At 44.0% G+C, this 25,182-nt stretch overlaps 1 protein-coding gene and 1 long non-coding RNA gene across 7 annotated transcripts in view; one reads left to right on the forward strand and one right to left on the reverse strand.

Annotated features, from left to right (window-relative positions):
• LOC139080822 (uncharacterized) lies at nucleotides 1–11,706 on the reverse strand. Of its 3 annotated transcripts, XR_011535639.1 has the most exons (8): nucleotides 11,621–11,696; nucleotides 7,718–7,872; nucleotides 7,193–7,286; nucleotides 6,899–7,104; nucleotides 6,237–6,428; nucleotides 5,480–5,779; nucleotides 2,221–2,414; nucleotides 474–722 (listed from the first exon to the last, which is right to left on the reverse strand). It is a non-coding gene; the product is annotated as an uncharacterized lncRNA (long non-coding RNA). The 3 variants fall into 3 exon arrangements; XR_011535638.1 differs by lacking the exon at nucleotides 6,237–6,428 and having other exon boundaries at nucleotides 2–722; nucleotides 11,621–11,706; XR_011535640.1 differs by lacking the exons at nucleotides 6,237–6,428; nucleotides 7,718–7,872; nucleotides 11,621–11,696 and having other exon boundaries at nucleotides 1–722; nucleotides 6,899–7,101; nucleotides 7,193–7,471.
• The window catches only part of C32H6orf118 (chromosome 32 C6orf118 homolog), a 19,516-nt gene continuing 6,023 nt past the window's right edge, over nucleotides 11,690–25,182 (forward strand). Inside the window, exons 1-5 of one of the 4 annotated variants that reach the window (XM_070603244.1) lie at nucleotides 11,690–11,821; nucleotides 18,271–18,944; nucleotides 19,769–19,891; nucleotides 20,734–20,793; nucleotides 23,176–23,300. In XM_070603244.1, the coding sequence (XP_070459345.1) occupies nucleotides 11,797–11,821; nucleotides 18,271–18,944; nucleotides 19,769–19,891; nucleotides 20,734–20,793; nucleotides 23,176–23,300 (1,007 nt within the window). In that variant the 5' untranslated portion in view covers nucleotides 11,690–11,796. Of the gene's footprint in view, nucleotides 11,822–11,862; nucleotides 12,002–18,270; nucleotides 18,945–19,768; nucleotides 19,892–20,733; nucleotides 20,794–23,175; nucleotides 23,301–25,182 lie in introns of those variants that run through there. The other 3 variants (XM_070603243.1, XM_070603246.1, XM_070603245.1) reach the window with 3 other exon arrangements.

Consider the following 25,182-nt stretch of genomic DNA (forward strand, 5'->3'; position numbering starts at 1 on the left):
TCTGTATCCAAAGTTTTAATGGGCTTTCTTGGAAGGTGAAAGAATTTCAAGTGAACAATATCCAACTTCATTATAGTGGATGAGTTAGTAAATTTAAAAACATTATTTTCTATGTACAACATCTAACAATCTTTGTAAAATGCGCAAGTGCAATAATTTAAAGAGGTCTTAACTTTGCTTTTATAAATTATAAATATTGTACATGTGTGTAATTTTTTCATGTATTCATTTGCAGTCTTTGTATTTAAAGAAACCCTAACCTGTTATGTTTGTACAATAGAACAGTAATCACTTATTCTAACCTAAGCAAGTTGTAAATAAATTCATAATTCAAACAGCTGGTATATATGCATATATGGGTGTTACGTTGCAAAATCTATCTTTGTTTTACTTACATGCTTAGAGCAGCCAGAAATCTTTTGTCGATATGTAATTATACATATAAAGTATATATATGTATGATACATGAAATATATTTAGAGATGTTCATAATTTTAATGGATATCCTTTGGTGTGAATAATTGAATACAGAGTTTTTAAAATATCATCTTTCACGTTCATCATTTGCTCTCACTTGTGGGGAAGGTCAAAGGCATTTTGTAGGTCAAAAAGGAAGTACGGTGGCTTCACTGAAGTTCGTTCACAAACACTCAGGGCCTTGTTTGCATGCAAGACACCAAGTTCACATCTCAGTAAGGTTTAATATTTCTCTCCGCCATTTTCTAGGGGAAAAGATGAGGCAATGTAAAATGTTAAATTGTATCCGATGAGTTGTTAATGCCATTGTATCATTTTAAAGGTTCGAAGACTCGTTGGAGAAACTGCGGTCTTTTAGAACGACCACTTCAGATTACAAAGCTAATGACCCCAAGTGCTGACCCTAAGACACCCGAAATAGCCTCCCTGGGCATGAGGGTCCCCAGTAACAATCCAAGTTCACACAGCTAAGAGCAGGAAGGACACCATGCTTCGTGCATGGTTATGTGGACGCACTGGGATTCTTTATTCATTGTAATAAAGGCAACGTTCTCAGCTAAACCTCACAAATCTGTATTGTGTGGTAAGCATACTCATGGCTTTTTCTTTAAAACTCCACTTTGGGGCTGGCCCGGTGTCTAGTGGTTAAGTTCATGCTCTCCGTTTCAGCAACCCTGAGTTCATGGGTTCGGATCCTAGGCATGTACCTACACACTGCTCATCAGCCATGCCATGGCCGCATCCCAGATGCAAAGTAGAGGAAGACTGGCACAGATGTTAGCTCAGCAATAATCTTCCTCAAGCAAAAAGAGGAAGATAGGCAACAGATGTCGGCTCAGGGCCAATCTTCTTCAATGAAACAAAAAATTCTTCTTAAAGAAATTGTGTTTGCCTATCTCTGCTTGTCATCAGGTAGGCAGGCAAATGATAAATATTTAAGACCAAAAAGTTAAAAGTTTATTTCTATCCCCAGACCCTCCCTAACCATAAACATTTACAGCTAATTTTAGGAGTAAAACAAAATGAATGTTTACTGGAATAAAGACCTGTTATCTTGTTAATATGTGGTCACAGCCTTGTTAACTAGACAAAAGTGTAGAAATCCATTAAAATGGAATTCTCCAGCACCCACCAAACTCTTACTACTGGAATTCCCCCGAGTGCATAGCACTGTATGTTACAGATAGGAATTTTGTTAAATATTTTCTGTGAAATTAAATAAAATGTTTACTGTGTCAAAAATAAACTTCATGAGGGGCCAGCCCGGTGGCACAGCAGTTAAGTTTGCACATTCCACTTCGGCAGCCCGGGGTTCACTGGTATGGATCCCCTGTGTGGACATGGCACCGCTTGGCAAGTCATGCTGGGCAGGTGCCCCACATATAAAGTAGAGAAAGATGGGCACGGATGTTAGCTCAAAGCCAGTCTTCCTCAGCAAAAAAGGATTGGCGGCAGATGTGAGCTAAGGGCTAATCTTCCCCCCAAAAAAATAAAAAAGAAAGAAAGAAAAAGAAAAGAAAAAGAAATTTCATGAGCGAATATATCCATAAACTTATTTGGTAATACAAGTTCCAGATTGGTACCCGGTGAAGCTGAACTGAATTTGAATCCCTATCTTAATTATGTACATGTCTGATTTCTCCATCAACTTTACTATATAACTCAAAGAGCTTGGAGGAGAGTAACATTTCTCCATCATATCGCTTTCCTAATGCAAAAGGAACTCTGAAAAGCAACACTTACTGAACAAACATTTATTCAACATGTACTCATTGGGCACTTGATGTGCAGGAGGGATGTAGGGCCGGGAAATGAGGAGTAGAAGGCAAGACACAATGTTTCCATAGTGTCTTCATCTCAGCACAGCCTTTGTCACTTTGCCATTCCTTCCTATGTACTTGTCCCTTTCTGCAATTGGAATCTTCATAGTCATAGTTCTGTGAGAGATGAAAGGGAAACTACACATTTATAGACCGAAAATCTCACACATCGAACAAGACAATTTTTAAAAATTTTCCGAATACTACACAATTGATGCTATTCTCATTAAACTAAGCCTGATGAAGCAGAAACCAAGCAGAAGCGCTGTTCCTTGCATTCTCTCCTGTCCTCCCCTCCCCACACCCTCCTCTCGCCATCAAAAATCAAAGAGGGGTCTCCCACCCATTGCACGACAGATTTAGACCTTTCGTTAATTGATGCTGCATAAGGAAAGGAAAATGACTAGATAATAAAATCAGGAATTTATTTGAGACATCAACTTCCAAATTTTTACTTGGTAATTGTATACCTTCAGATAACATCTAGCCTCTCTGATATCTGTGTCACTAGTTAGGTAGGACTTTTGGTCAAAAGGATGCCTTTAGAGCCTGGTAAATGCTCAGCCATTAGAAAAAAAAAGATTCAAACATTTTAACATACAGAATAACTATGACACATGAATATATTAATATACATTGAGGAAATAACATTTGCCTGCTTGATCTTGCATTAACTAAAAAAGCCATGTATCAAACACTCTGTTTCCTAAGCCTTCTGGGTAATTGAATTTTGTCCGTGTGAAATCATGACTTGGGCGTGGGACTTAGAGGTCATTGGTTCAACCTTCCACCAGCAACACAGCATTGCATGCTTGTCCTTTCTGATAGATGGTCATCCGACTTCATATTCCAGGGCTGGAGGACACTATCATATTGTAAGCCAGACCATTGTTTGACAGGTCTAGTTGCCAGAATGTTCCGTCTGAAGTCCTGAACTCTGTAGTTTTGTAATTTCGATTCCAAGCCACAGCTCTGTACCAGTAGCCACATGAATAAGTCGACTTCCTCTTTTATCTGACGAGCTTTCAATTATTTAAAGAAAGCTATCTTACCTCCTTATGCTCAACCTAGTCTTTTTAAAATTTTAAAACATACGTAAATTGGCTTAGAAACCTGACTATTCTTGACATTTCTCCCCTTAGAAATTTGCCAGTGACCTTCTGCTGGGCACGCACTTACTGCAGAATGAATTGTTAAAGTTCATCACTGGGGCTCTGGGTTCCTCTCCTGTGTCCTATGGCTCAGTCACATGGAATGCACATCTGTTTTTGGAGCATCCTTGTCTTTTCATGAATATGCCACATGAGATGCTTTCTTCTGGCATAACCTCACTCTCTGTTTTCTGCTTAGTCAGCTCATCCTTAGAAGCTCCAATGTTATCTCCTGTGTTTGAGAATCTATGTTCCTCCCATTCAGTGACATGCTCCCTCCTGAATGCGTTCCCACTGATCGCCAGTATTATGGGGATATGGCTGAAATGCTGTACCTCACCCACATTGAAATAATAGACATCAGCATATATTGAGCACTTACTATTTTGTCAGGCACTCTACTTGTACCGACTCAATCCTCACAACAATTCTCTGAATTATGCATGTTATATATATTTGTTTGTTTTGAGGAAGATTAGCTCTGAGCTGATGTCCACTGCCTATCCTCTTTTTTTTTTTTTTTTTTTTTGCTGAGGAAAAGTGTCCCTGAGCTAACAGCCATTCCCATCTTCCCCTTTTATATGTGGGATGCCTGCCACTGCATAGCTTGATAAGCATTATTCAGGTGCCTGGGATCCTAACCTGTGAATTGGGGGTTGCCAAAGTGGAGCGCACGACCTTAACTGCTGCACCACTGGGCTGGCCCCTGAATTACGCATGTTATATCTTAAGAGAAATGAAACTCAAGAAATTAAGTAGCTAGAAAAATAAGAAAGCAGACCAGCTGAGGTCCAGAGACTCATGCTTTAGCACTGTGCTGTCATGAAATGCGCCTCACTCCAGTAGCTGTTTGCAAAGGGTGAGCCAGAGAACAAGCAACCCAGAGGGAACGTTGGTCTTGACATGCGGCTGTAGTTTTGGATGGCAGCACATGCTGTGTGGTTGGGGGATGAATAGGGTCACCCTGCCTCAGTGAACACCAGCCCATAGAAAAAGAGACTGGCTCAGGGACACCACTGAGGACAGGTGGCGGAGGTCAAGAACCAGCAAGGACATTGCAACTGTAGCCCATGTGGGCAATGCAGCACCATGAGAGACCTTACCTACTCCTTGCTCCCAAGTCCACGTCACAACACCCACCCCAGTCATCCCAAACGCCCCTCAGCCACACCCAGAACTCAGGTGGGAAATGAGCATGGGAGAAAGGATTCTAATTTGACCCATTTAAAACCTGAAGGAATGGAGGACGCAGTCGGTTTAGGAGAATTTACTTGAATGTGATTTAATGAAAGTTTCCTACGTTGGACAAATTAGGAATTCAAGGCAAATGAAATACAGTTCTAGAAAAATACAGTTTTTCACTGAATTCAGGGCCAGTGGAATGCGTGTTTGCTGTACCAATATAGCCTGTTCTTGGCCTCACATCCATGGTTCCAATGGTTTAGAGATTTCTCTAACCTGACTTTACAAGGGTCATTTGAAACTGATACCTACGCAATGGCCCGAGAGTGTCATGGACTTTGCTATATACTTAACAAGTCAGTCTACGCCTCACAGTGCTCAGGAATCACCACGAGGTGCTATTATCAACAACCAAGGTCCTCACTAGGGGAATTGTCAAGATTCCCTTTGTGAGAGTTGCTTTTCTTTCAGAATAAAAGAGCTACTCCTGTACAATGGCCTTTTAACATGCACAGTCCGTCTGGGTCAACCCAGGTGTATTAGAGCTCTCCAGAGAAACGGGACCAATGGAATATACGCACATATATGTATGTGTATGTGTATATAGGTATATAACCCATTGGTTCTGTTTCTCTGGAGAACCCTAACACACACACACACACGTGCACACACACATACTAAGGCATTTGTTATAAACAAAATAAAATTATATTGCTGTAAATTATCCCACGATCCTTCCAAAAAAGAAACACATGTTGGTGCCATTTCATTTAAGGACAAAGATGCTTTATAAAGGCAATAAAACTAATTCGGCATTTCTCAAAGCATGTTGCGTAATCAGAGCCGTACCTCGAAAAAAGAGAAAGTTGGTGATTAAATTGGTTTGGAGCCTGCTAGAAAGAAAGAATTGAGGAGGATCCTCAAACTCCTCCAGGCGTTGGGTGTAGACTCTTCTCGGTATATTCTCAGAATATTTGTCAGAGGTCAGTTGAGGAGAGTGGGTCCCATTGTGCAGCGTCGAGAAGAAAGTGAACAGGCACAGAGATGGAGCGTCCACGTCATGTAGCTCGTAAGTCCAGAGGGGGTTGGAGCATCTCGGTCTGCGTCCTGCGTCCTGCTCGGCAGGCTGGGGACCAGCTTGACTCCTGTCTGCAGAAGGCTAGCATCAGTAACCATACTTCCGTCTATAACTTTAAAAATATCACTTAGACATGTTTTTCCCTATATTGACAAACTCTGGCTTGATTTCTTATTAGAGTAAGTGTTTCCTGCTTCCCCTCCCCCCACCAACCATCATCTCAGGAGAAAGATCCTCATCTCTGCCACACGGCCAGGAAAATACCCATTGACAAAACACAGAACTCTCCTCTCCTTCACATTTACACCTCGATGACTGCCAAATCTGCCTTCTCGAGGAAGCATGCCCGCTCTCAGATCCACAAGGAAAACTCTGCCTTATTTCTAACGCTTGTCAAAGTGGGAGGGCAGACACGTCCCAGCCAGGTGGTGTAACTGTCACTCCCTTCTATCTTTGTATTCAGGTACTAACAGGCCTCCCACTATCATTTGTTTTAAATGTGAGCAACTCTATTCTGAATGAACATACAAACAAGGCTGAGGATCGTCCAGAAACAGGAAGTAATCAGCAACGCCAAGCATTTTTAAAACAGGTGCTGGAGAGGCACATGTCCCCTTGTCCCACAGCCGTAGGTTTGACTTGAGATGAATGGCCGGCTGCCGTGTTTGCGCTGCGAGCTCAGCGACGTCACCCGGTGTTTGCACTTGCTGGTGCCACGGGCTGGGGAAATTAAAAGGCCATAATACCAGGTCTCTGTTTTCTCAAAAAGCCATTCTGGAAAGAGTTTTATGCCTTAACAGCACCAGCTCCTCAGCCTCCCACGTGGGAGCCACATGGCTCACTTTTATTTGTACTTTTCTTAAGAATTACATTAATTTGGGATCACTGAAAATGTCTGGTGAACTAGATGGAGTAGATGCCTGGTTTTGCTTTGTTTTCTGCAAGGACAGAAGATTCCTTTCCCCGTCTGCCCCAGCTTCCCTTTGGCTGGTTTCATGGGCCTTTTAGACAAGTACTAGGTCGTGGAATTGAATGCTCCCAATTCGCAGATTTTCAACATTTCCTAATAAACTGTCTTCGTTCCTTAAACGTGTTCAAATCTATCCAATCATAAAAAATCAAACAAATCAAACCCAACAAGCCCCAAACCAGCAACAATCTACAGTCCTCCACTCCAGCTACCGCCTTACCTCCACCGTCACATCAGAGACGAATCTAGAGGGAGTCTGTCCTTCATCTCTAGCTGGGCTCCTCAGCCATCCACTCATTGCTCCTGATGTCAGAACTCTCCTTCCCTGGCTCTGTGCGTGGCACGTCTGGTCTCAGCCCAAGTGTCACCTCCTCTGGGAGGCTGCAGTTGGCAGAATAATGGCCCTCAAAAGAGGTCCATGACCTACTGCCCAGAGCAGATGAAGATGTCAGGTTACACCACAGAGGGGAGGTGAGGTGACAGATGGAATGAAGGCTGCTAAAAATCAGCTGACCTTAAGAGAGCGAGCATATGTAGCCTGCATCGTCCAGGTGGGCCCAGTGTAATCATGAGGGTCTTTGTAATTGGGGGAGGAGGCAGAAGAGCACCTGTGAAGAGAGAAAGACTCCACCAGCTGTTGCTCCCTTTGAAGATGGGGGAAGGGGCTGGGGGCCGAGGAGCACAGGATGCTGTGGAGCCTGGCAAAGGCAAAGAAGAGAGCTTTCTGGACTCTCTCTGGCAGCCCTGCTGGCATCTTGACTTTGTCCACTGAGATCCATTTCAGACTTCTGAACTATGGAAGTGTAAGATGATAAATCCTCATTCTTTTAAGCTCCTAAGTTTGTGGTTACTTTTACAGCAGCAAAAGGAAACCAATAGTGGTCTGATCATCTGATCTAAAACCGTAAGACTCACCACTACCTTTAAAAATTATTATTTCACCTTATTTCCTTCACAGTTTAATTGTGGATTTTCCCTCTCTTTCCACCTAATTGGCAATGATCAGATGTGTGGCAACATACTGATGGATGACACCTACCTGGCGGTGAGGGGGACCACCCACCCTCGTTGTTGCTGGAACTGGAGAACTGGTCCAGCCTCCTTGAAGCACAACTCGGTGAGATGTATCAACACTCGCTGGGTGAAAAGCCTTGGACTCAGCCCCTCCTCCTATTTACCTGCATATTCTCACACCTGTGAAATAACCCAAAGGCAAGCGGTGGAGTTTACTAACAAAAGAGTAGAAACAGCATAAGTGTCCGTGCAGGGTCTGTCGATTGTATAGATTGCAATACAGCCGCAAAATGGAACACTATGGAGCTATTTAGAAAGTCAGCTCGCTCTTTATGTACTGGCATGGAATGATTTCTGAGATGTTTTTTGAAGACAATGAGTCCAGGTGGAGGAACGAGTGAGTAGCAGGCTATCACCTGTGTCAGGAAGGGATGGAGAGGTTCTATGTGTATTTTCCCATCTGTGGATGGCCTGTCTGTGGAGGTGACACAAGGAACGTGATGTGGTTTGTCTTTGAGGAGAATAACGAGAAGCTCTGAGGATGCTGGCAGGGGGCGTTTTCATTACCCTCCTACCTTTCACTTAATGCCTTAAATTCTTCTGGAAAACCATGCTGTTAGGTTAAAAGCCATTACACCAAAATTATTTTCATTGTTTTTAATGGCGAATCATAACGTCCTCCATCGTGACCCAAGACAGCAATTTGCACAGTTGAAAAAACATTTCGATGGAATATTGGAAACAATTTTAGATATGTAGTAAACGACAGTAAAGAAATGCCATTTTCATGTACAAATGTAAGGAAGGTTTACTCCCTGAGGAGGAGGAAGAGGAAACTTGAGGAGGAGGTGGGTGAGGAAGAGCCCTGGGGGTCCTTCTGGGGAAGGGGCCCTCTTTCTGTACCATTTTCTTCATCCATTTTCAACCATTTTGAGTCTTGTAGTTATTTTGTCCCCAAATGCCGCTTAAAAATAAAGTTCTATTGCAGGAAAGCATCCTTAGGGCAAAATCAAGGCTACACACGAGAAGGTTGGAGATGCGAGAAGACAGCGCCCCAGGGCCGGAGATCCAACTCCGGCTCCTCTCGGTCTTCCACCCTGGGGAGGCAGGTCAAATATGTCCGCTGTGATGTTCTCTGACTCGTCCCTGCGCATCCAGTAAATGTGAGGGTGCCTTTGCCTTAGAGAGATGTAGGGTCAAAGCAAAGGTTTTGAGTTTTATATATTTTTAAGATGGGAAAAAAAGAGCACATTTCTTTTCATGGATATATTCCATCAGATGGCGAGAGAGAGAAAGAAGTGGGAAGGGAGGGGAGGGGGAAAGAGTAGCCCATGGGATGGGGACCCTGAAAAGGCTAGAGGACAGGGGATCGGAGAACCTCTGACACTTTTGGCCTTGGAGAGACTTTTCTTCCACTCTATCGAGAGCGAGGGAGGAGAATTTAGGGTGTAATTGCAGGCATCCATCATTGAAGTGCGTAGAACTGGAAATGCAGTTCTTGACTCTTACTACTGCCCCCATTCACCGTCTGCTAGAGGTAGCCACATCTTCCTCAAAAAAAAAAAAAAAAATTATAGGTAGCCACAGAGTTACTTTTCTGGAAATTTGTGATCTCTCTCGCCTCTAAAATCTTTCAATAACCCCTGCTGTCTGCAGCAGCAAATTGAAATCCCGTCGGATCCTGCCTCTGTGCACATCTGCCGCTCCCAGCATTCCCACGCTTCCCACGTCTTCCTGCCAGGCTGGGGTCTAATTTCGGTGAAGTGCTGAAACCTGTCATTCTTTTTCATACCTCCAGAGCTTGGAAAGCACAAAGATGTTTAAACAGTCGTTTCAACTTTGTCCATTTTTGCACAAATTCTAATAGCTGAAAAATCAGCGACTGGAAACGTTTATTTTGGACCGATTACCTTTCCAATCCATTAGTTGTTCTGACCATGCATGAGACTCCTCCCCTCTTTGATGACAAGGAAATCCTGCCGCTCAATCTTCGGGGCACCTCAAACGTGGGGTCCTCCGGAGGCCTCCCCGCCCCTCCCTCCATCCTCGGGGCCAGTTTGCTCCCGCCTTCTCTGCGTTCATCCCACTGCTTCTTACTCGTAAGTTGTCTCTCCTCTCTCCTGAGCATCTTTAAAGCAGGGAATAAATCGTGCATTTCTGCACTCTTAGCAAAGTGATAAGAGCAGACAATACTTCTTTTTTTTCTTTTTGAATGCGGGGTGGGATGAAAGGTGTGTGGACAAATTAGTTGGGAGGTAGAGTCAGTTTCATCAGCAGGTCAGTTAAATGTTTTAAGATGTGTTCCTGCGCCATCTAGCGATGAAAAACAAAAATAGCATAATGCGAATAGGTACAGGTACATAGTAACGAATTTGTAGGGCGAGCAGTCCTTGGTGGTTCCCACAGTAGATGCCTGACCTCAAGGAAGATCTCACGTGTTTTTGGCAGGTCAGTTCAATGCACTCATAACATAATTAAACATGTTTCTGCGCCGAAGACTTTGTTGAAATATCTAGCGATTGGCGAGTCACAGTGGATTTATAAGGCTTGATATTGATTTGACCACTGACTTCCTGATCTTTGGCCGATAAGGGGTGGATTAATTTAACTGTGGGATGACTTGGGAGAAACTTAGGCCTTGGGAACAAATACGTTATTTTCTTGATGATCTAAACCAAGACTCTAAAATACCACGTGAAATGAAATAAATCCGTTCTTCTGCCAGCGAGCGGTAGGAGGGCTGAAGCCCGAAGGCTCGGGGACCGACACTTTCCCTGACATCTCCACGGAGGCCAGGGGCCTGTCCCTTTAGCTGGTCTGTGGAGGAGGAGTGAAGGGTACGTCTGCCATCTGTCTACCTGCCTGCACAGAGTGGGAACAAAGGGACGTTCTACAACCTGTAAGAATAATAAGCCCTTTTCCTAAATCACCAAGCAATACTGAGCAGAAAGTCTGGTTGTTTCATCTCCAATAGTGAATTATATCACAAACTGGGCTGCACACATTTGATTTTAATTTATAATTAACTGAAGGTGGGAAACAAAGCATTTCCTCTCCCGGGTCCGTCCTCAGATATCCTTGTGTGATGTGGGCATTTTCACGTCAACATTTCTAGTTGTGGTTAGATACCTAAATACTGTGAAAATCAGTTATCACTTTTGCGATCTTCTTCCAGGTCAAATTCAAATACACCTAATTATGGAGCCATCTGAGCATGCTGGGGTCATGGCAACTTCATGGTTTCCAAAATGCTCACATTTAAAGTGTCTGACCAGCGTCAGTGGAAATAGAAGAAAAATACCATGTGCCCTGGAACTTTCACAGACACCATGTAACTCTATCCTCAAAACTCCATGGCTAAGTATTGTCACCTTCCTCTTTTCAGAGCCGGTAAGTAGCCAGCGCTGCTCAGAGTTCTCCTGAGAACAACCGAGTCATCATTCCACGACACTCAAGTTCTCTCTGGCTGGAAGAAATTTCAATAGAATTGCAGTTTTCAAAGATGGGAAACTTAGAGGTTTTTATCTTTTTCCTCCCACATGGGATAGACAGAGGAAAGGGCACAGACTTTGCAGTCAAATGTGCATTTCCACTCTTCTTCTCCTCAATCACTGATTTTGGGCAAGTTACTTAACCTCACATGATCTCAATTTCCTACTGGGAAATTCATGGATAATGACACTAAAATTATTACATGATAATTTAGTGACTGGCGCCTCCTATTTGCTAGAACTCGGTACAGTTGGATGGGTTGTGCACTGTTCAATCTGCACATCTCTATAGAAGATGCCCAACCAAAGACCAGTTACCTTTTGCTCCCTAGGCTTTGGAAAAGAATCAGAGAGAGCAAGGGAATTTCGGTGTTTTTCAAATCACAAAAAGTGTTCTCTTTTAAAAAGGAAAACAAGCCAGCAAACCTAGTACTCGCTGTTCAAGACGGTGAGAGGCATAAGACGGTGAGGATCAGAGGAAAGATTCCGTGGCAGGAGCTGCCTGTCCTGGTTGCCCAGCAGCAGAGGAACACCGTGGGGAGGGACTTAGAATGTTTGTCTGTCTCCTCAGTAACTCGCGGCCTCAGCCAGGAGCTGCGCTGGGGAGGAGGCGATGGCTGAGGACTCGGAGCCTGAATGTAAGTAGACACTGAGTGTCCGTGTTTGCTGTTTGTCTGCTGTTTGATTGCCTAGGAACCTGGCCTCTCTGAACTCAGGGTGAAAAATGCAAACCTTTCTGGTGGCTGCAACTCCGCTCCCAGGTCACTAGCGTTTGGAATTGCAACTGGGGATGCGCCCCCTCCTCAGACAATCTAATGGTAATGCGCGATGGAGGGAGGTTGGATGGATGTGTGTGTGTGTGTGTGTGTGTGTGTGTGTGCCTGTGTCCTCCGAGAGGAGGAGGGATGGGAGAGAAGATTTCTAGAGGCTGTTCAGAGTGTTCTTTAAAGAAAGCCACCCTTGGGGTCGTTGGCTCTGGCACGTTGACGTTCTACATTCCTCGCTAGTAACCACAAACCACCGAATATCCACGCCATTATGTACAAAGGCTGCACCACCTCGTTATTTAGTTTCATGTCCCCAAAGGATTATGGTTGTGATTTTAGGAGTGGGGACCAGCTTGACTTCACTCCTTGTCTTTTGCTTCTGAAGCCATTGCTCTCCCACCACACAGCGAGCATGCAAACGGGGTGGGTGATTCAGGCGAATTTTGGGTTGAGAGAAAGCTTGCTGGGACTGTTGACCGTTGAACGAAACAGTCTGAATTATAGAATGCTTTTTAAAAGATTTTATTTTATTACCTCCAAGGGCACTTAGTGCTTTTCTGTGTGCGTTGGTCAGGGGGCAGGTGACAGCTTGGGCCCTGGAGGCAGCTGACCAGCGGAGCATATATACTGACTTAGCCATCCGTGCCTCAGTTTCCTCGTGTGTAAAATGAGGCTAGTACAGCACCTGTCTCCTGTAAGTTCTTAGACTATTTTTCTGTTCCTTGTGCAATTACTCAACAGACTAATTGTGTCAGTGAAAACCTCTTCTTTGTAAAGAATATAAATGATAATATCTGGGGCCAGCCCTGTGGTGGAGTGGGTAAGTTTATGTGCTCTGCTTCAGTGGCCTGGGGTTCAGGGGTTCGGATCCTGGGCACGGACCTATACACCGCTCATCAAGCCATGCTGAGGCATTATCCCACATAGAACTAGAATGACTTATTACTAGGATATGCAACTATGTACTGGGGCTTTGGGGAGAAAAAAAAGAGAAAGATTGGCAACAGATGTTAGCTCAGGGCCAATCTTCTTCATCAAAAAAAAAAAAAAGGTTTAAGGAAAAAAACTTAAAAAATAAATGATAACATCAGTCTGCTCCCTGGGTAGGTGGTCTTGATTTCTCATGGTGCTCCTTTGGCAATTTCCAAGTTCCTTTCTGCTCCAGGTATGTTGGCTTCCCATGCATGGCAAGGACTGTTTCACGCTATATTGCGCCAATTATTCGGACAGTACAAATCCTTGTTTCTGTACATACCATGGTGGCATTCGTGTTGTTCCTTGAAGATAGTGGGTGCCAGAGCAGTGGGCAGAAGTTTAGACAGAACGTCTGAGCCACTTTTGCCTTGCAACATCAGTGTTGGTAGTACTTAACTTTCAAGAACTGCCCTATAGGAGCCATCTCACCTTTCCTCCATTTGGGGTCCCTGGGGGAGGGCGATGATGTGCTTTGGGGGGCCACCGTCCCCTCTCATTGCAATGCCTGCTCTCCTTGAGCTGTCAATTCCATTTAGAGATCATACTCTCCCTTCTGCTGGCCACTAGCCTCCCCCACCTCATCATCCCCTCCGCCCCTTTACAACTGAGTCTGCATTCCACGTGTCCCAATGTATTAAGTTTTCTTCTGCTCCTGTAAGATACGGTAGATTTAGTGACTCAAGGCAACACGTATTCATTATCTCACAGTTCTATGGGACAGAAGTCTAGGTTGGCTCGGCTGGCCTCTGCTGGGTCTCCCTGGGCTGAAACAAGGTGTGGGCCAGGCTGTGTGCCCTTCTGGTGGCTTCAGGGCAGGCTCTCCTTCCAGGATTGTTCAGGTTGGGACAGAACCCAGTTCCTCGTGGTTGTAGGACTGAAGTCCTGTTCCTTTGCCAGCTGTCCGCTGAGGCCACTTGGCTCCTGGAGGCCTCTCTCTAGTCTCAGCACGTGGCCCTCCATCTCAGAGCCCCAGGCGGCCAGGGAACCCTTCTCACACTGGGAATCTTTCTCACTTCCCTTCTGCCGCCTTTCCCTTCTGATTCCAGCCAGAGAAAATTCTCTGCTTCTGGGGGCTCATGTGATTAGCTAGGGCCCATTTAGGCAATCCAGGAAAATCCCTGTGTTATAAGATCACAACCGTAATTAACTCTACAAAGACTGTTTGTCAGGAACATGGAGTTAGGAGGTGGACATCCTTAAGACGCCGTTAATCAGCCTTCCGTGCCCAACCAACCTAAGAAAGGTCATTAACGTAAGATCTGCTTAGATGTGGCTTCTCCACATCTCCCGTGTATCCTCCCATATCACAGGTGTGCAGATTTTATTCCCTATGGGACTTTACGGTTCCTGCTGGGGCATTTACTTCATCCCCTGAGGGAGAGAGCATAGTGTGTGATGCACAATGAAATTTTCAATTGTTATTTCAAGTTCTGAAAAGATTACTTCTTTTCCACATTTATTTGTTAAACAGAACAGTTAGTCCTGATTTTTTCTGAAGACACTGATGGGAATAAAACATAGTTCGTTCCCTCGAGGAAACGTAAGAATCATAGCGGGAGAATGTTCCAGGTAATGATGTGTGTACAGGGTGTGGGAAAGAAAGATCTCAATCTTGAGAGGTGTTTTAAAGATCCTCCGCGTAGTTAAGATGAGGCAGCACAAAACAGCCAGAGGGAGAGGGTCCCCAGAGATGGAAGGACTCCCCATGTAGGTTCTGTTAGTTCTTTTGGGGGCATAGGTGCCCTTGGCCTGGCTCCATGCCCAGGCCGGCCTCTTCCTCTCTGGCTCTCCTCTGGCCAAGCCCACCTCCCGGGGCATTGAGCCTGTGGGGCGGGGGATCTACCTGCTCTGTTCTCTGAATTCTTGTCACTAACACCACCCCCCCCCCCAACCCGCCCTCACCAGGATGCTTGCTGACTCTAAGATGGATGCGGGGGAGACAGGGCACAGAAAACACAGGTGGTATAAGGATATTGTGGAAAGAGACCAGCAAGAACTTCTATGGGATTCCAGGATTCACAGAGACCGGATAACACACAAAGGAACATTGATCCGTAATAACTTTGACATTAAAGATCTGTTGCTTCTATCCTGAAAAAGATGAATTACTAAAAACAAAAACAAAAACAAAAAAAACTCTACGTTTTAAAATGTCAAATCTTTACAATGTTTGAAACCTTGATTAATTCAAACCTAATCCAAAAAACCTGTTACTATGTCTTCCCTATCAATATCTATTCAAAAAGTCAGTTTGGTTTTACTTACAGCAAATTTATTTCCTTATTATACTATAAAGAACCACATTTTCCAATGAATTGTTTCAATTTTTTTTTCTTTTTTTGCAGTCAGTTTGAGATGGCAAGATATACAAATCAGCATGTTTTCATTAGGAAAATAATTAAAATATTCATTGCCAGGAGGGGATCTGTATGTATTATAAGAACTTGGCAGACAGCAAAGGACTCTGGATTCTCCAAGTCTAGTGAAGAAGTCTTATTTCAATCTAAGTCAAAAGTATTCTAAGTAGAAAGGTGATTTTGCTAATTAATTTGCTGGTGCCTCCAAATCCTTTTTGGAAATAAAATAAGCAAAGGATAACACAATGACTAAGTTGCCTCCTTCTCCCATTTTGCAAAAAGCGTTGGTATAATGTGTGTGATGGTGAATTTTATGTGTCAAGGTAGGTCGGCCACAGTACACAGATACTTGGTCAGACATCATCCTGGATGTTTTTGTTGAGGGTGTTTTTTTGGATGAGGTTAATATTCAGCTCAGTAGATTTTGAGTAAAGCAGATTGCCCTCCATAAAGTGGGTGGGCCTCATCTAATCAGTGGAAGGCCTTAAAAGAACAAAGACTGACCTCCCCAAAGCAAGAGGGATTTCTCCAGCAGAAAGCCTTTGGATGTGAACTGGGTCTCCAACCTGCTGGACCACCCTGCAGATTTTGGACTTGCCAGGCTGCATAATCATGTGAGCCAATTCCTTCAAATAAATCTCTTTATATACACATCCTATTGGTTCTGTTTCTCTGGAGAAGTCCAACTAATGCTTTGCTCAGTGTTTTCTTTAAGCGTTGATGCCTTTGATGAATTATAATGATTATCTGTCTTGAAGAACTGTTCTATTAATATTTTAACATTTCATAAGCGGTTTCTTTGAAGTCCTAAGATAATCAATAGGGAGCAATTCTCAAGAATCCCACTGCTGGAAACATTTGCTCCAGTATCCAACCACACAAGGAGGAAAGGATGACTTGTTTCCTCACTGGACAATGCACGAGGAGGCTGGGCTCTGGGCTTGGCGACATCCCTGAGGCAGGCAGGACTCTGGAATGCCCCAAGTTTCTGTGCCCCCTGGTGCACATGTCCAGCCTAGTCCCCAGGACTGGAACCATGAGGAGAGAGTGCTTCATGATCATGCTGTGTCCTATAGCACCAGTGACCTCAATATAGGGACAGTGTCAGGTGGGCCTTACCTAATCACATGCGGCTGCACACAGAGGGCTCAGAGGTCAGGGGCACAGGAAGTATGTGAAGTGCCCATGCTGGCTTGGAGACGGAGGGGGGTCATGTGTCCAGGAAGGTGGGCGGCCCCTAGGGGCTGAGAGAGACTCCTGCCAGCAGCAAACTAGGGATTGGGGACCTCAGTCCTACAGTCATAAGGAACTAGGTTCTATCACAATAAGACTGAGCCCGGAAGTGGATTTTCCCCCAAAAGCCTCCAAGCATTCAGCCAGACCCACACCCTGATAGCCCCATTGTGATACCCAGAGCAGGGAACCCAGCCCCTCCAGGCTGACGTGCTGCCCACAGAACCCAGAGCTAACATGTGGGTTTGCAACTGTTAAGTTTGCGGTCATTTGTTACATGGCAATAGAAGCTATTGCGGTTCCTTATGTTCTCTGGGCCCTCATTTCTTCTCTTAGATGAAAATAGAGAAAGTGGTTTGTCCTGATTTCTTGTCATTGCATCTGGACATGGACTGGTCAGAGAAATGGGTTTGGATATGGCATGGGTCCCAGAAAGCCCTGTCCCCGCCTCCCTTTGCACAGGCAGTTGTGAAATGAGCGAAATGATCCAACAGTTAGGGTAAATAGCTGCACTCAGAGGTCAGTGCTGCCACGTGTCAGACGTCTGGACCTGAGTCAGGCACGTAAGCGCTCTCAGCTTCTCTTTTTCAAAATGGGACTCATTACAGTGGGGATGCTCCTGGGGACTGAAGGCTGTGATGGGCGTGTGGGCGTAGGTGGAACCTTGGCCTGTGGGAGCTCAGGATGGGGCCCTAGAGGGCTGAGATGGCTGGTTTTCTCTCTGTCACCAGTGTCCTACCCAGCTCAGGAAGCATGGTAGATCTCAGCTTTGGTGGACAGAAGGACATCTGCTTATTTATTCCTCCGGGTCTTTCTGGAAGGTTATGCTACAGGCTATCTGCTCCAAGACCATCACAGTGTACCCCCCCAGAAAGAAATCCCCTTTTCTCATCCTGAAGTCTGGACCTACTCATGTTCTACCAGAAGCATTTAGTAAGGTATTCCCTGTACTGTAGTCCTTTAATAAAAATGGGTACCATTTATGGAGTATCTACTCCATCCATATGCTTCTTTACCAAAAGCTATTCCATTTGGTTGTCAATCAACCCTTTGCGTAGGATGGTCACTCTGATTTTGCAGAGGGAGAAACTATGGTTCAGAGAGATTGTGTAAGTTCTTTGCATTCACGTAGTCAGGAAACTGATTCAAAGGGCCACATCTCCCACTTTCTTATGTCTTGGGCCATGTGCCCAAATGGAGCTTTACCACTGGGACCCATGAGAAGTGGGGCCCTTTGTGGAGGGGTCCCTGTCGACATACCCACAAATTTTGCTCTGTGGCTCATTATCGTCCCACAAGTGCGGTGGGAGGGGAAGGAGTGAACAACTCGTCTATCACGGAGGGGTTCGTCAAGGACTCCTGAGACATTTCAGCATTGAGGGAGAAAGAAAAACACCTTTGTTTATTCCCTAGTGTAGATGTCTTTAAGCATCATCGTTAAGAATTATAATTACACTTTTAGACTTTTCTTACAAGGCCTTCGCTAACATTGTAAGAGACCATCCGTTGAGTCAAAACCCCGTCTTCCTTCTTCCTGGCTCTGCAGGCTCCTGGGCTTTCTGACGGGAACTGCGCATCGCGTGCATCTGATGTGCTTCTCGCTTGCCCAGCCCTGCCCGTGTACCCTTTTCCCCTATCCGCCAGTCTCTCCCTTGGGAATGCGATATTCTAGTTCAGCAAATGCACACACTGCCTCATTGCCTTATTGTGGACCTAGGAATGATGTTTAATCATCTTATTATCTTTCCCGACCAGTCTACCTGAGGTGGAAACACTGTGAGACGCCCTATGTTAAGACTTTATGCAATCTAACGAAACTCCTGAACAGACTTCAGAGAGACCATAGAGATGACGTCTACCTTTACATCTCTGGACACCTGAATCCCAATAAGCTCTACAGGCCACCTGCGACGATCTTGCATCACTGGCCCAATGCCAATAGGCCAAAGGGGGAAAGAATCGTCAGAGTGGAAAAGCCTTTCGATAAGAAGATTGCACAGATGAAAGATGCCTGGGCTTATTTTACCATCAACACAGCCCTGCGTCCAAACGATGCCCAGAACACACCACTCTTCAGGTATTTGAACCCTGTGGCACACACTTCCCACAGTTCAGAAGAGGATCTCATTCCAAAGATGGCTCCAAGAGGAGAGGGTTCTTCTGAAGGACGCAAGAAGGAAGAACTAAGACTGCCAGAGATGAAGGTTCTCAAGTCCAAAACAGTCAAGTCCAGCCGTCAGTGCGTGATGTCACCCCCAGGCAAGGCTGAATACCAGTACATCAGCTCGTACTTGGCCGGCGTGACGAAAGCAGACAAGTATAGGAAGTTCTTGTGTTTCGAAAAAGAAGTTCTTGCCAAGCAAGATCTACTGAAGAATGATTTCACTGGGGGCAAGGCAGCAATATGCCATGAAAAGAAGCTGGAACAGGTAAGGAAGGCAGTTTTGCAATACTGTCCACGTAAGTGCCGTAGCTCTAGGAATCTAAATACTGTGGGAAGAGACTCGCCCTCAGGTGCCTCATTTATGTTTCCAGGCAGAATAGAACAAGGCTGCCAGGTGCTGAGAACATCTGAACAGGATGTAGATGATAATGGTTGGGGTGAGATAAAAGAAGGCTAAGTTTGGAGACTGGTAAGTTGGAGGTGATTTCATAATTGGAAGCATTAGATGCTGCATAGCAGCTATGGTAAATAAAATGTTCACGAGATAGCAGAAGGATCCGAGAAGAGGTTTGCCTAAGTCACAATGAAAGAAGGTGAAGGGAGAGGGAGGAGAGAGTTGACAGTTACATGACATAAGGAAAGGCTGCCTATGAGTCACACATGTCTTTGAAGGTGGTTAAGTGTGCTGTGAAGTGATGCGTTGAGCGTGCGAGGCTCTGGGTATTGCACGTGATACATACCAGATAACCAAACCTTGGTGAGATTTTTGGCTGAGAGGACTGAGGAAAGAGACAGACCTTGGGGTCATCATGGAGGCAGAGAGTGAATCCTTGAGGACAAGATGCAAAGGGGTGACTAAAGAAAAGAAGACAAAACTTGGATGACAATGTAAGGTTCTCAGTACTGGCTGGAGGAAATCAGATGCATCTTGATTTCCCACTGGGCTCTGCCCAGACCTAACGCTTGGGCAGTGGGAGCTGTATCCTCTGATAGAAAGCCCCATGGGGATTCTGATTCCTTAACCTGAGAAACTATTTGGGAAGGGAAATCAAGACATCCTGAACCGGTCTGGTTCTGTTTTTCCTCCAGGAGCTCCAGAAAGTATGCGTATGCGACCCTCAGCAGTTCAACAGACTACAGGTCTTTGGGAAAATTTTTGAAGACATTTGCAATAGTTCTTTGATATTTGGTGATATCTTGAAAGAAGTGAAGGTAATAGAAACATATATCTCCCACATAACAATTGAAAGCCATGCATGATCTTCTGCGCACATGATCTCAACTCGCACAGAAATTCTGCCAAGTATCATGGTCTCCTTTCTACAGACGAGGAAAATCCCTCACAGAGCCTGGAAGTAATGTGCCTACAGCCACATGAATCCTAAGTGGGCCATGTGGCGTAAACACCCAGCTTACTCACTCCTTAAGCTCGTATTTTTCCACTAAAGCTTCCTAATTATATATAAACTTTTATAAAAGCTACATAGGTAACATATAAACTTTTATAATGATGCATATGTAATTTTACATGATTCTTTATGGAATTATAAGTTTGTTGTGATTTCATGATGAAAATGACCTTCCTATTGGAGCTAAGTTGAAAGTAGGTTGCTTACAGATCCTGCTATTGTCTAAGTCCTCAAGGGCAGAGAATACTTAGAAGCAGCAATACGGTGTGTCCTGTTCTCCAGAGAATGTCTTCATCCCTGCAGAGCTCATCTATGGCAGGTCAACAGGACCCGATCCATGGAGCTTCCGAATGGCAGGAGCTCACATGGTCTTACCATGTGTCAAGTGATTTTATGATACTGTTTTGAGGTGATCCATAGTTAATATTCAAATATGTTTCAAAGATAGTGAAATTGATACATTTTAGTGTGTACAGTGTTTAACATATTGCAGGAATATTTTCTAGTTTTTGAAATGATCTAAAAACTGACATCCTTAAGTCCGTACTACTCACACACACAAATAACCTTTAGTCTCGTTATCCCATACCACCTATCCAATGGGTTTTTCTCTCTCTCTTTTTTTTTTTTTTTTTTGTGGTACAGGACACATATGAACTCTACATGACAATACTTCTGGAGTCCCAGCCCACAGCCCAGTATGAGGTAACAATCAATCCTGCAGGTGCCTAAATGAGCCTATTTCTTCATATTTCAGGAGCAGTAGAAAACATTCTGAATCCAAGAAGCCCCATTTGTGCCTCCATAATTCAATATAGCTGATACTTTTATTAGAGATGGGCTTGATACTAGCTGATGGGTGTTGTGGGTAGAGAACTTAACTTCTGCTCATGATGATAATGCTGGTCAGGGAGGAGGAGGCCACCAATTCTCAGTGATCTCTGCTGGCTTAACCCTCCGTGACCCAGAGCTCGCATGTTGGTGTTGCTCAGAATTGTCCCTCTCTCGTTTCTCACTCTCTCCCTGCTAGATGAGATCCATTTGCGTAGCCCCATTACACTGATGATCCCCAGCTTTGTATAGGTCTCCCAGATCTTTTCTGTGAGTTCCAAATTGTACCTCTATCCAGCTTCTCACTGGATGTTGACACTTAAGTATCTGGGGTAGGCAAGTTGCAGACCTTAAAACAGGGAGATTATCCTGGATTATTTGAATGGGCCCAATCTAATCAAATGAGCCCCTAAAAGCAGAGAACGTACTCTGGCTGGAGTCAGAAGGGAGAGGCGATTCCAAGCATGAGAAAGATTCCACGGCCGCTGGGGGCTCTGAGACGGAAGGCCCATGTGCTGGGACTAGAGAGAAGTTTCTAGGAGCTGAGAGCAGTCTCGGCTGACAACCAGCAGGAGAATGAAACTTCAGTCCTACAACCACAAGGATCTGGCTTCTGCCAACAACCTGAATGACCTTGGTAGGAGATTCTGCCCCAGAGCCTCCAGAGAGGAGTGCAGCCCAGCCCACACCTTGGTTTCAGCCCTGTGAGACCCTAACAGGGCCCAGCTGAGCCAACCCAGACTTCTGCCCTACAGAACTGAGATAATAAATTTGTGTTAAGCCTCTAAGGTTGTGACCATTTATTATGACTATAATATAAAAGTAAGAAAATGTCCCATGGATAGCTTAAAACAGAGCTTCCAAAACTGTTTTTAATTGTCCTTTATTGAACATCAGCTCCCATAATGCATGGGTGTGGTCCTTGTCTCATTGACACCTCACAAGGACCTTCTGAATTACACATTCTTTTCTGCATTCTCCCAATGAGGCAACCGTCCTGGGTTGAATAAATCTCCTCCAAAACTTTGTGTCCACCTGGAAGCTGTGAATGTGACCTTCTTGGGAAACAGATTCTGTATAGATGTAATCAAGTTAAGATGAGATCATTAGAGTGAGTCCTAATCCAGTGATGAGTGTCCTTATAAGAAGAGGGAAGTTTAGACACAGACACAGATGTTGGAGGCAGAGATCTGAGTGGTGCATCTCCTGACATAACACTATATTCCCAAACCATACGTAAACAGTTTGGGAATATAAATGGTACCATGTCACTAATTATCAGAAAGCATGTCCAGTTGTTATCCCCAGTGAAGAGTATAAAGGAGACATTGTGACGAGTAGCATGAAGCATGCATGAACCTGTGGCCTCATCTAACTGGTGACAACTTCCAGGTGTTCCCTCCAGACTTGGGTCACACCTGTGGATGTTTAGTAAGGAAAACAGACTTCAAGAATAACTTTATCACCTACCAAAACCAGGAGAATATAACCCTGGAGCTAAGATGACTTTTGATGTTTTGAATTCATTCAAGTTTAAAAATTCTGTCTTATAAATTGGGAAGCGTAGTTTCTTACTTTGTGTAAAAAAACCCAACATTACAAGGAGGTCAGTTCTAACTTCCTTCTTAATCCAAAATCAGCTGTGTGCATTGCTTTCTTTGTTTTGAGCTTTTCATGCTGCAGAAAAATAAGCTTTTGTTTGACAGAAATAAACAGAGGCTCCAGTTGGGGGGGGTCTACCCTGTTTCTTATCTTTCAAGCTTGAGTCAAAAAGGAACATATATGCCTGTATCTCAATCAAACACCGGAATGCAAAAAATCCCCAGGCCAACGGGGCACTGCATCCTTCTTCCAGTTTCTGGAAACTTGGCAGCCCATCAGCTCCACGTTTGAGTACAGCACTGCTTTATATCTGTGTGCAGTAAATGAATTAATTGATTCTCACTCACTTAGAAGAAATAGTTGTAGTAAAGATAATGATGTACTCGAAGCACTTTATTTCCCCCACACAAACCACGCAACCCCCCACTGATTTCTGAATTTCTTAGGAAAACAAAACCTTAAAATATATATAAAAAAATTTTACCTGGATCGTCACATGACTGGTTATCCCACCTCCAATATTATCCTCTCCCTGAAGCCCTCCCTATTTACCTGTTTTAACTAGAATGTAGATTTTGGCTCAGGACATCTTGAATGCACTGTAACCACAACAAAGGAAGATTCTCACCCTTCCTGTGTGTTTGTCCTGCCTAGACTTTGCTGGCTCACCTCAAAGGGCTGCAGAGGAGATCTGTGAAGACAGAGGATGTCGACCAGGCCAGGGAGGAACTGAGGGCGTGGGTGAGGGCTGTCAAAGCAGCCGTGGAGCGTAATGACAAGTAAGGGTTAACCAGCTGACTTGATCCGTGTTGGGATCATACTATTTTACTGTATCTTAGACCATGTGATGAGCATATATTTCCCTTTTTGCTGCATTATTGGCTGAGGCATGCTACCTTTATCTACTTCCTGTCCATCATCTGGCATCTTCCACAAGCAGGGACATATGGGACTAGGGTATTCTAGATCTGGTGTTTCTACCAGAGGAGTTTGGGGAGGTTTCTGAAGGAATCTTATGTGTTCTTTGGTGGTCCCTTGAGAACTTATTGACAGATGGGAATGCTGTAAATTCTAGACACCTTTTATGAATGCCCTTATTATCTTAACTTAAAAAAATCTTTCTCCTCCCTGTATAGTCTTCCAGGATGAAATCGCAATCAGATAGGGTATACTTTTTGTAAAAGATTAAAAAAAAAAAAAAGATTAAAGCAAATTCGACACACCCTAAATAGCCTCAAGAAAATAAAACAAGAAACAAAAACCAAAAAACAAAACTACACCTTCAGTGTAACTAGAAGACGGAAAGCATCCAAAATTCAAAATACCTGAAAATGAAGAAAGGCACATCAAATGCTGGTGAACCATTATCCACTCTCTTTCTGCAAACCTTTGTGACAGTAAGGGCAGTTTGGAGAAGAGAGAAGAACGGAGCTAACAGAAGACCTAAAATTGTTCTAAAGCCACTGCCAGAGGGAGAGAGAGAAAGAGAGAGAGAGAGAAAGAGAGAGAGAGAATCTATCCTAAGTGAGAATATTGCAAAGGTTGCCGGTAGATCGATCAGAGCACTGACTTAAAAGGAAAGGACTTCAAAGTGAGTGTGGAAGCAGGGAAACAATTCTGAAATGCTAATGACCTGGGTGAGAAGAGGATTAAAAGAAGTGATCAGCATCCGTTGCAACTGTGCACTGAAGAGACAAGAAGCAAAGATGGGGAATTTAGAATTCCATCAAAGAAGAACATCGAAGCGTACACAGTGCCTCCCACTGTGGTTCTTCCTTTCCTCCAAAAAAAAGCTATCCAGCAAAAAACCAAAACAAGACAAAACAAAAGACCCCAAAACAGCAAGAGCATAATTTGCTACTCTGACAGATGTGTCCTCTTGAATTAGGAATCTTGCACACTACCCCAGACCACTAGCCGTGCCCACAAAATGGCAGAGGTATAAGGATCTTTGTCCACACAAACTACTATAAAAAGAAAACAGAATATGAGAACCCAAACAATTTAACTGATGAAAATCCTGCCATCCAACAATAACAGCAAACAGTTGGAGAAGAAAACTGTGCCACAGCACTCCAAACCAAATGAAATACTCTCAACAGAGCATTTCAGGATATGAAAACAACCTTCAGTCAGAAATTTAAAACCTAAGCACATAAATCAACAACAGCAAAAAAGGGAAGACGTGAAACAAGATTTGACAATTAAGGAAAGACAGGTGAAAAAGTCAAAATTACAGATCAAGACTAAATTATGACATGCCCAAGGAGGAATATCTCGGAGTGAAAATATAATCAAGGGCATTAGAGAAAAGCAGGAAAACATCAAGAGAATGAAAATGACAGAGAGAGAAAATGAGTCAGAGAAAAAGGGCTTGAAACAGAAGATCAGCAAAGAAGATCCAATTTACATATAATTAAAGTCCCTGAAGAAGAAAAACAAAGCAATGGAATAGAAACGTAAATAATATTTAAAACTATAATATAGTAAGAATGTCTGGAAACTCAACCCTTGGAATCTACATATTGAAAAGGCCTTTATCATTATAATTAATCCATTCAACCTCAATTTCTTAACATTGGGGGTCCTAATACCTTGCTGTTTCTCTTTTAATCTCTGATAAAATGAGCTAATGTGTATGAAAATCTGAAACTATTAGGC

Source organism: Equus przewalskii, chromosome 32 (genome assembly GCF_037783145.1).
Source record: "Equus przewalskii isolate Varuska chromosome 32, EquPr2, whole genome shotgun sequence".
In the NCBI taxonomy this organism is placed as follows: domain Eukaryota; kingdom Metazoa; phylum Chordata; class Mammalia; order Perissodactyla; family Equidae; genus Equus; species Equus przewalskii.